The following is an 11,125-nucleotide window of genomic DNA, read 5'->3' as shown; positions in this document are numbered from 1 at the left end:
ATGAATGTTCATGTGAAGAGTTAACTGGGATGGACGGTTAAATTCCTTGTGGCATATGCTGCACCTGCACTTGCCATCATCGTTCCCTAGTCTGTTTGGGAGCAGGAATTATGAAAATATCACAATACACTGACTTATAAATTAGTATTACATGGTGATGATGACTGTGATACCACTTGTGTGTTTTAAGTGGATATTATAATCCTCTAGGAAAAACACTATCATTGCTATCAAAATGTTTATTATGATGACATAGAATAATTTCCCAGATCTACTAATTTCTGTCAAAAGAAACTCATATGTACAGTCAATGTAATCTGTATCAAAATATTATTTTAGTTATTCCTTATTTTTTCCAGGAAAATGGTTGTTTTCCTTTTGGTTAACATTAACATAAAGAATGAAAGATGGAATTTATTTTTTATGTACTATAATTACAAATACAGATTGCACATATAACAAGTCTTATAGCCAAAGGGGAGAATCATTTGAATAGGTTACATTGTCAATATATACCTCATGCTTCAAGAGATTTTTGGAATAAATACAATTTGCAATCAAATATTTAAATTTTACTGTAAAATATGACATGACAAAAAAAATAAAAAGTTCAGTAACTGCAAAAAGAAAATACCTACCAAATATTATCATTAACCTTCAAAATATAAGGAATTTAACTTACCTATTTAAAGATGAAGGAACAACACCACTGGGTACAAGGAAAGCAGTCTTGGTGTCCATTCCACCATTATTCATGACTGTGAGGTTGGCAGGAGGGGTTGGCATTCGTGAGGTGGCTGCTTGAGGAGTGCTGTTAATGGCTGTTGCACAACTTGAAGGGGATGGATCTGAAGCACAACTTGGTTCAGAATTTACTCCTTGAGTTTCATTTTCAGTTCTTCCTTCTCTTTTAATCTCATCTAATGATGTTCCTCTGTCATTCTGTATGCTTTCTGATTTCTGGGACTGGTCATTGGAATTTTCAGCCCCTGCAGTTGACACAGATGTTGCAGAATGATTTGGGAGCAGACTGTTGCGAGGGGAATCTGGTGAAGTATCTGACGATGAATCTTTGTACTGTTGTCTCTTGATGGTTGTGTCCAAAACTGCACATTCCTTTATGTATGCTTGCAGCATTGAATTGTTGCAACCATTTTCTTTACTTGGATCAATTACAATGTCTAGTTTCTCCCTATTTGATACATGAGTTGCCCTTGAAGTTGTATTGTAAATACTCTTAAGGAGACTTGATGATTCAGTAACTGGTGACAAGATTTCAGAAGGGTGTTCTCTAATAGGGGTTGTAGGCGTGCCGGGTGAGGTCAGATTTGCTACTGGAGATCGGTCAGTTACAGAAGACTTGGCCATCAGCGGGAGAAAGCTTGGTCTGCGTGGAACAGGAGGCTTCTTCATGGACGTGTTTTTATCCTGAGCTGGAGAGAGATTAAGCACAGCTGTCTTCCTCACACTCAAATCCATGGGAGAATCTCTAAGGGATTCAGCATTTTCAGTCGGCTTTTGAGACTTGGTATCTTTTGAATTGTGAGCAAAAGCTGGACTGGCAGAGCTTGAATAAGATGTTACTGCCATGACTAACACTCCACCTCTTGAAGGATTTCCAACCAAACCCATATTCTCTTTGCTCTCTCTTAACTCCCGTTTTAATTCAGCTTCACTCTTACTACAGCTCTCCTCCAAGTCCATTTTATCTGCATCTTCAAACTGGTCATTTTCTAATGCTTCATCATCCTCTTCCTCGTCTTCATCCCCATCATCTTCCTCATCCTCGTCTTCCTCATCATCATCGTCGTCATCATCGTCACCACCATCAAGAACTCTTTCTTGCTCTTGCTCCATCTTGCCCTGCAACAGATACAAACTTTAGTCAAAATGTAATAATTCAATAATCTCTGCATAAGAAACATTTGAGCATTATGGCAGCATCTACTCTAAGCTCCCATCTTTGGAAATTATGAGATATTGCAAGTACCCTGGACACAAATCCACCACACTTCAGATAAAGGCATGTGAGATCTTATGCACCTGCCAGCATGGAGAGAATGGCAAAAACAAAAAGGGAGGAGTTGGTAGGCTGAGAGTAGAGTTTAAGGGGAGTGAACAAAGTCCAGTTTCCATTAATCATGCATCCATAGACACACCTCAATACCAAGGCATTAAAATAACAATAGAAAATAGAAAATAGAAAATAGAAAATAGAAACACTATTTTCATAAGTACATGCAATGCATTCTTTGTTTCATAATTCAAAACAATTTTAAAACTGACCTGTATTGCCAAAGCCTCCTCATTGACATGACTCTCATCAACCACTGTTGGGACAGGAACAATGCCCATCTCCATACATCGTTTATAGTGAGCCTTGGATCTTAGATGTTTGGTCAGGTTACCCTTGGTTTTAAAACTGTGAAAGAAAAAAATTGACTTTAGCTTAAACATATAAATCATGAACTACCCCCAGAAGAATATAAACATTCAAAACTTCTAATAAATTCAGAAAAAAAAAAATAGAATTTCACATCCAAAACTGCTTAGCCTATTTACAACTATAATACTTCATACCTGAATGTGCAGTGGCTGCATGCATAAGGGCGAAGATCTGTGTGAGTACGGATATGCTTTTTTAACATAGAAGGTTTTTTACAACGAATCTCACATACTCCACACACATATCTCCCTCGACCGCGGCCTCTGACATATGTATAATCTTCAGAGCTTTTAAATCCTCCCTCAAATATTTTGATGCGTTTAACTGAACTGCTGTCTGAGATTTCAGCATCATCACTACTCTTGCTGGAGGGTTCAGCACAATCCTCCTCTGGTTCACGCTTTATGGCTGGCCTGCTGTCTTCACTGGTACTCGGATCAATTGTCCTTGTCACTGGGTCTTCATTCTTTACTACCTTTGGGTCTCTTTCTTTGTGTTTGTCTTCTTTAGCTTTATTCTTTTCTTTCTCTTCCTTAAATGTCCAGTATGAAGAGTGTGTCTGAATGAGATTTAGCTCTCTTGGTTTGGCTACAGTAAAGGTTTGGTCAACTTTTCGAGAGGTGTATAAGCTCATGTGCTGATATGGTGTAAGATTTAAAGGATTGTCCTCTGCTGGTTTGCGTAATTGCCAGTTGGAATACATGGAAAGCTTAGGGTCAGTGGACTGAGGTACATACATGGGTTGTTGTCTAGATATACAGCAAAAATAAGACTTTGTGGAAACTTTGTGCCCTAGATAAGTATATGCTGATCCATTCAAAAACATCTGCACACAACTTTTCTTGGGCCGTGGTGTATCCGGACTCACCAAAGTTGTGCCGATCAAAGCAAGTGAGGAGTTAGGTACATAGGGCTGTGGTTTTAAAGCCAGCGAGTTTGGACGTTTTCTGGGTGGCAGGAATTCCTCACATTCCTTTGTTTCATCTCTTCCTGCTGTGTCATTTCTTGGTTCATCAAGTGCCATTGGGGATTTCTCTACAGCCTTTTTATCAAAAGCATTAGCCTCTGACACTACTGGATGAATTCTGACATCAGGAGTCATATTGCGTTCAGATGCTTTAAACGAAACATTTACAGCTTTCCCTCTGCTTATTTGTAATTCTTTTGGAGGTAACTGCGGGGACTGTCTAGATGGGATTTTTGTTACATGAAAGGACTGGCTGTGTTCCCTCACTGGACTGCGTGGAAAGTCTTTAGATCTGGGGGGTTGAAGACCCTTCTCCCTGGAGGGGCTCATCAAGGCTGGAGGTTGTGGCAAGGTCCCTGGCGCTTGCGACACGGGAATAAACGAAGAGGAAGATATTGGAGGTGCAAACACAGCAGGATTTTTCTGTATTCTGTGCATTGGAGGCTGTACTACCATGCCTGCCTGGGAATATGGTCCTGGAATTCCAGGTACATAAGGTACTTTTTCATCCCCTATTGGTATGAGAGCAGGATATGTTGCAGGTGATTTGCTACTGACTTTATATTGCTCTTTTTCTTTTTCTCTAATAACCTGTACTTGCTGATTTCCAAGGGGATTCCCTGAAGGCAGATGTCCAGATGTAGCCATTCCTGCTCCTGGATGTCCAGATGTAGCCATTCCTGCTCCTGGAGACAATTTGGATGGAGAAGGAGCTGCAGGTGAATGAATGTTGCTGACCTTATGTTTCCCCACCATTCCATGGGCTGGGGAATTTTTGACAGGGAGAAAAGGTTGAACTGGGCCAGAAGCTGGATAAGCTGGGAAAGATAAACTACCCAAGTCAGGTGTGGGAATTCCTGGAATAGCCAGGTTTGGTATTTGTAGGAGAGGTGCATAGGGTAAAAAAGGAGAGAAAGCAAATTTAGAAGCATCGTTATTATACACAATGGTGGAGTGCGGTGCTTTTGAGTTACTTTGAGTCTGTGTTGGAACACTTGGCTGTTCCCGTGATATGGAGGAGCTTACAAGACTTGGTACTGTTTTGGTTGAGGAAGTACTTATCTGGCTCTCCACTTGAACCATTGTGCCTCCTGAATTTAAGCCTGACTTTGCAATTGTTACCACCACTGAAGTAGGAAGTGAAACCTCTGCCTTAGGTATGTTACCTCCTAACTGCTGTGGGGGAATGCAGATGTCGATAGCTGGGCTTGGTGGTTGGCTTGGGTCTATTCTCATTGTTTTCCGTTCATTGCCATCACAAATTTGAACCTCACCTCCAAATAGCTGGAGATTGCTTGACTTTTGCTTATTCATATCCTCTAAAATTTTCATTCCTGTATCCCCTTTACATGCTCCTTGTCCCCGTGGTGAAAATATTGGTGGGAGAAACAAAGACCTGTCTTGAGATGACGAATCAATGTCGGACATTTTTCTTTTTTTGGTTGGTGGCGATGCTCCTTCAGGTACAGATTCACTTCTATATATCCTTGGAGATAATTCTGATCGATATCTATTCTCTTCCTCTGATCCTCGACGCTGTGATGACTCCCCTACTGATGATCCCCTTGACAGTGACCTCTCTCTTTCAAAGTGATCAGTTCGGTCAGGTTTTTTCTGCAAATCTAAAGCTACATCTTGTTCACTGGGCCATCTCCCCCCATCTCCACTCTTAACAGAATCTGGTGTGCCTCTCTCACTTCCAGTCCCCCCATGTCGCTGTCCACAATAATGTCGAAGGTGTACCTCCAAATTTTCTGGACTGCGGCACGGGATACCACATCTCGAACACTGGTAATGTCCATCTGTTGGCTGATTTAGTCTTTCACATTCTAGTCTCTCCAAGTTCTGATCAATAGTACCTGCAATGGCAGCCCTAGAGTGCAAGAGAAGACTTTTTATAACTGAACCTTCAGGATTCTGTGGATGCTGACGCAAAATAGCTGGATCATCCACATGAGTCACGCGACTCTTGTGTATATCTCTTACTACAGAAGGGCCCTCAGAGCTCCTCCTCTTGCGTGATCCCTCCACCATGGTAAGGTCCATCATGCCCATTGTAGAGGTAGTGAAGGCTGGAGCAGACTGAGAGTAAGAGGTAGTATGTCCTTGTGATGATATGGAAGGTTTGGAAGCACTGATGGGGGTGACTGGAGGCTGAGCAAGAGGCAGGTGTGGGGTGGGTGGAAGACTGGGGCTGTAAGAAGACCTTGACTCAGCCATCATTGCCTCAGCAGTGATGGAATGATTTCTCTCTCTTGAATATTGTTGCTGTAGTGGGCCTGGGCCTAGGCCAGCAGGTGAAGGAGCAGTAGATGAAGGGCCAACAGCTGGTGCCTTGGAATTCTTTATGGTCAAATCAGCAAGACTAGACCGGCGGCTCTTGCTAGTGCCTGAGCCATCACTCTCACTTGAAGATGAACCTATACTGGGCTGCCTTCTATAGCGTCTAGACCAGAGTGGGTTGTGAGTGTCAACAATGGCTTGGTTTTCAACAATCAACTTGGTAATGTGTTGCCCAACTAATTCTGGACTTGGAGACTTAATTCCCTTCCAAAGTGAATTTGCACTCTGTGGTGTTGCTACTGAATTCCTTTGACCACTCAGTCCAACTTCATCCTTTTTATTTGCAGCCCATATATCAAGTGGTGGAAGGCCTTGCTTTGAGACAGTAGCAGGACTTGGGGAGTGACGACTAGGGTTAGAGGGTGCACCCTGGTTAGGTTGGCCGTGGGTGGAGGCAGTATGGGGCTGATATGTTGAAGGATTGATAGCAGTATGGTCAAGTTGAGGAGCATCCTGAGGTGGAGTTGGCTGTTGTCTTGATGGTGGAGGTGTTTGGCCCTTGGGGCCTCTCTCATCCCTGTGTGCATAATGAGCAGATATATGAAATTTTGGCTTGTACAAAGATTTGCCTCGATCAGGAGTTCCCAACTCATCAGGATGGGTACTCACGGAAGCAGATGGAAGGTCTAGGGGCTGGTCCCTTATAGAGGTCCTTGATAAGGAGAGATCAGCTGGCTGTAGCTGCTGAGCTCTCCCATCTTTATTAGCTGACTTAGGGCCATCTTCTAAATCACCATCAATATTATCACTAGATTCTATTGTTCCATCACTATTATCATGAGCTACACCATCACACTTACGAACATGGGTTCGAGATTTAGTGTGCTTCTTATAATTGCTTTTGGTCTTGAAAGCAAGACTACACTGTTCACAGCTATATGGTCTCTCATTGGTGTGTGTGCGTTTGTGCTTATCAAGCACAGAAGGTTTGGCACATCCAACTCCACAATATTCACATTTGTACTTTCCACCACTACTATTACTGACTTTTCTTTTGTTATCATCATGTTCCACTGATAACTGACTACCAACACTTCCAGTTACACTAGCAATTGTATGAGCTGTAACATGTCCATTGACAAGTGTTGGGGTAAGCTGAGGTGCTGCAATGGTGGGCCTGGCACCTGCTGGAGAGGCCTGAGGTGTGGCAGAGGGGGTCCTGGCACCTGCTGGGGCAACCTCTGTCCCACCCTTTTTACCCCTCTCATTCTGCTGCTGCTGTTCTGCATTGTCACAGGCCTCAGATGTGGCCCGCTTGAATTTCTTGTGTGTGTAAATGACATCGCCGTAAGGGTTCATGGGGACCGTGCACGTGATCACACCCATGGGATGCATGCAGGAGATACAGTCCTCAGCATCTCTCACAGCTTACGGCTCCATACTTTCTTGAAATGTGTAAACCATGATCTGTAATTTATGGTTGAAAGTTATATGTTATACCTAATATATATCTTATATCAATTTTTCAAAAAATCATCACAAACTTTAAGACTGAAAAATCAATCTTACAAAGATATGCATACAACAAGACCTTTTTCAATATTGGTAAGAAACTTTTTTTTTATTATCCAGATATAAACTAAAATTCATACAACAACCAATTCTTTCAATGTAAAATAATAACTGGACAAAGTCTCTAGGATCTAAATCATAAGACAAACACTGATGAAATGAGAAAGAAATACTGACCTAAGAAATTGAAGAATCGTTGCACCTTTTTCGTCCAGTTAACACCATCACCTCTGACACCACCTGGGAATAAAGTGTTTAATCATTTCTCTTGTTCAAAAAAAAAGGGAATACACATATATCATGCACAATTTTTTAACTTGTTCTAAACAATCTGATGATAAATCATATCATTATATCTTTTTAGACTTCTAATTTTCATACAAATAAACAGGCTTCTGTAACACTACCCTGATACCCTTTTAAGTGTATCATCTATCCTATTTATATAATATTGCTTAATACCCACATTCCTTCAATGAAGGATTTCCACATCATTAACATGATGATATCTCATCTGTAGCTCTTCATTGAGACAACAGCATAACTAAATAATGAAAACCCCACATTTTTTTTTTTTTTTATCACAACATGATTACCACTGATATGCCATCACTGCAAGATCTCTGGCAACATGACAGGTACAAGAACATAGACCAGTATTAAACTTTCCGTGACAGCCATATTTCAATGGATTGGATCTCTTTCATCCTGCATTTTTCTTTTTGTGGAAATTGAGCTATTTATTTTTTCAGCTGTGTAACTAGGGCATCATACCAAATGGTAATTAGTATCAATTTCTTAATAATCACATTGAGACACATATCAAACCATAAATCTAGAAAATATTGGAAAAAAAAAAAAACATCTTAAGTTGCCCAGCCTAAGCTGAACTTCTTAAGAGCTGGCCTGCCTCAGAAGGTTAATGAAAAGTAATTTATACCTGTCCCCTTCAAGGCACCAAAGTATGAGGTCACACTTACAATTTGAAGTTATTGGGAGAGGAGGCAGAAATTATTATGCCGTAATTCTGACCTATATCTTTGCAAATGGCAAGCTGGGAGAAAAAAGCCTGCTATGGAAGTTCAAGTGTGGTATTTGTTTTTGTTTCTTTTTCTGAGAAGAAGCAAGGGACCAAAATCTAATGAGACTAATGAGAAATCAAAAACTGAGGATTAAGAATCTATATTTACAAATCTACATTCTCTTACTCCTTTTCAGTAATAATATTACCACATTTAACTGCTCTTAATTAAATCTTTGTAAATGTTCTGTTCAAAATTACATACATCCACATTCCAAACTATATTAAAAAATCATCAATACTCTCAGCAAAAACAAATGAGAAAAAATATTATTTCATTCCCTAATAATAAGTGTATGGGCCTACTGATGCAAGAGTGTACACGAATGAATGTTGGACTGTGCATATATGTGTCTGTAGTTGGAATAGTGTTTGAGTATGAGTACATGCATGTCCATTTTCACAGTTCTATCTCTCTCTATCCCCATCACCACTATCCCTATCCCTATCCCTATCCCCCTATCCCCCTATCCTCTCTCTCTCTCTCTCTCTCTCTCTCTCTCTCTCTCTCTCTCTCTCTCTCTCTCTCTCTCTCTCTCTCTCTCTCTCTCTCTCTCTCTCTCTCTCTCTCTCTCTCTCTGAACTGCGGGAGTTTCAGGGGAAAGACGTGGTGCCAGGTGGTGCGTTATCCCACATGATGCCATCATTGTAATATTTTGCAACTGGGGGTTGAATCAAACTTGTTGACGATTTATGACTTAATTTACCGCGGGAGTTGGTTGCGCGATTTACAGTACAGATGATAGGCGTAACAGGGGCGCCCCGGGAGTAGTGTTATTTTGTTTTAGAGATTTCACATTGGAAAACATGAAGGAATTTGAAAGAACATAAATTTTGATGCATGTGGGCCACGCGATGGAATACTTTATATTCCATGGGAGGTGACAAGGGTGAGAATTTAAGACACATACAGAACATTTGAATGTCGATAACGATCATTATTTCGTATAGAGCAATGCTGACTAAGGATCTTCTAACAAACATTGTAAGCATAAGCAAGATATAATTATTCACAAAAAATATAAGTGATAACAGCAATAAAAACTACTGGGGGTTGGACTGGCGTAATCCGGAGTCCATTCGTCATTGTCACAGGTTTTCTGGCCGTAGACCTTTTGGCGTCGGCGGAGAACTTTTTGTCTCTATGTCTATGTTTATGTCTATGTTTATGTCTATGTTTATGTATTTATTGATGTTGATGTTGATGTTGATGTTTCTATGTCAAAGTCAACATTAACATTAACATTAACATTAACATTAACATTAACGTTAACATTAACATTAACGTTAACGTTAACATTAACGTTAACATTAACATTTAAGTCAAATTCAAAGTCAAAGTCATAGTCAAAGTCTATGCCTATGTCTACATCTAAGCCGATGTCTAGGACAAAATCTATGTTCGTAGACTTGGCGTCGGCGAAGGACAGTTGAGTCACTATAGGGCTGGAAGCAGATGGCGTAGGAGGTATGCGAGGCGAGAGATCGTGGGAAGGGATCGCTCTTTCTCTTTATCTTCTCTTTTTTTTTTCTTTATCAATCGCCTCATTCTCACTCTGTATGTTTTGCTTATCTCTCTCTCTCTCTCTCTCTCTCTCTCTCTCTCTCTCTCTCTCTCTCTCTCTCTCTCTCTCTCTCTCTCTCTCTCTCTCTCTCTCTCTCTCTCTCCCTCCCCCTCTTCTATATTCTCTTTCTCTCTCGTCCATGATCTCGTTCTCGTTCTCTTCTCTCCCGTTTGTTATTCACTGTTTTTCTGCCTTTTAGCTCTCTCTTTCCTTTTCTCATCTCATCTACTCTCATTTCCTCTCTTCCCTTTTCTCCCTTGTTTGTTATTCATTGCTTTTCTGCATTTTAGCTCTCTCTTTCCTTTTCTCATCTCATCTATTCTCATTTCCTCTCTTCCCTTTTCTCCCCCACCCTTCCCTTCCCTTCCCTTCTCTTCTCTTCTCTTCTCTTCTCTTCTCTTCTCTTCTCTTCTCTTCTCTTCTCTTCTCTTTCTCTTCTCTTCTCTTCTCTTCTCTTCTCTTCTCTCCTCTTCTCTTCTCTCTTCTCTTCTCTTCTCTTCTCTTCTCTTCTTGCTCCCTCTTCTCTCCCTCCCTCCTCATCCATCTACTCTCCTCTCTACCTTACTTCCCTTCTACTTCCTTCCTTCCTACCCTACTCTACTCTACTCTACTCTACTCTACTCTACTCTACTCTACTCTACTCTACTCTACTCTACTCTACTCTACTCTACTCTACTCTACTCTACTCTACTCTACTCTACTCTACTCTACTCTACTCTACTCTACTCTACTCTACTCTACCCTGCCCTGCCCTGCCCTGCCCTGCCCTGCCCTTCTCTTTTTTTCTCCCAACGCAATGAAAATCAGCGGAGTAAAGGTACCCTGATCGACGATTTGAATTCTGAACGAGCCCCGATTTTTTACCCTCCTCCCCCCCTCCCCCTCCCCCCGTCCATCCTCCTCTCGCTTATGAGTTGCTTATTGATGCCTGCCCTCGAGCGGACGCGGCCGAAAAGGTTCAAAGATATCAAAGGCAGGTTCTTTTCTCACGTGTCCAGTCCAGGTTCTTCAAGCACTTTCGTTAATCCTTCCTTGCGTATTTGATACATTCGCTATGCGTTCTGTTATCGGTTATCTATTATCCACTCATTTTGTAGGGATATATTTCCTATTGCAATGTTTTGGTACTAGCAATAATGGCAAGTGATAGTAACTAATCATGCAATTACAACTGGCATTATCAATAACAATATTACTACTACTAACAAGAG

The 11,125-nt window shown here is 41.1% G+C and overlaps 1 protein-coding gene across 2 annotated transcripts in view; it reads right to left on the bottom strand.

Moving 5' to 3' along the window:
- shn (zinc finger protein schnurri) overlaps positions 1-7,508 on the bottom strand; it is a 14,862-nt gene extending 7,354 nt beyond the window's left edge. For both annotated transcript variants that reach the window (XM_043013586.2, XM_086540911.1), the window contains exons 1-5: positions 7,446-7,508; positions 2,581-7,163; positions 2,287-2,422; positions 683-1,863; positions 1-91 (exon numbers count right to left, since the gene is read on the bottom strand). The exon at positions 1-91 is cut by the window's left edge and continues 99 nt beyond it. In XM_043013586.2, coding sequence (XP_042869520.2) covers positions 1-91; positions 683-1,863; positions 2,287-2,422; positions 2,581-7,091 — 5,919 coding nt within the window. In that variant the 5' untranslated portion in view covers positions 7,092-7,163; positions 7,446-7,508. The remainder of the gene's footprint in view (positions 92-682; positions 1,864-2,286; positions 2,423-2,580; positions 7,164-7,445) is intronic.
- Positions 7,509-11,125: the final 3,617 nt, after the last annotated feature.

This window comes from Penaeus japonicus, unplaced genomic scaffold (assembly GCF_977035675.1).
Source record: "Penaeus japonicus unplaced genomic scaffold, GWHDUDI00000001_assembly GWHDUDI00000001, whole genome shotgun sequence".
Taxonomy (NCBI): domain Eukaryota; kingdom Metazoa; phylum Arthropoda; class Malacostraca; order Decapoda; family Penaeidae; genus Penaeus; species Penaeus japonicus.
The sequence above is the reverse complement of the archived record's forward strand: the minus strand, read 5'-3'. Positions and strand labels throughout refer to the sequence as shown.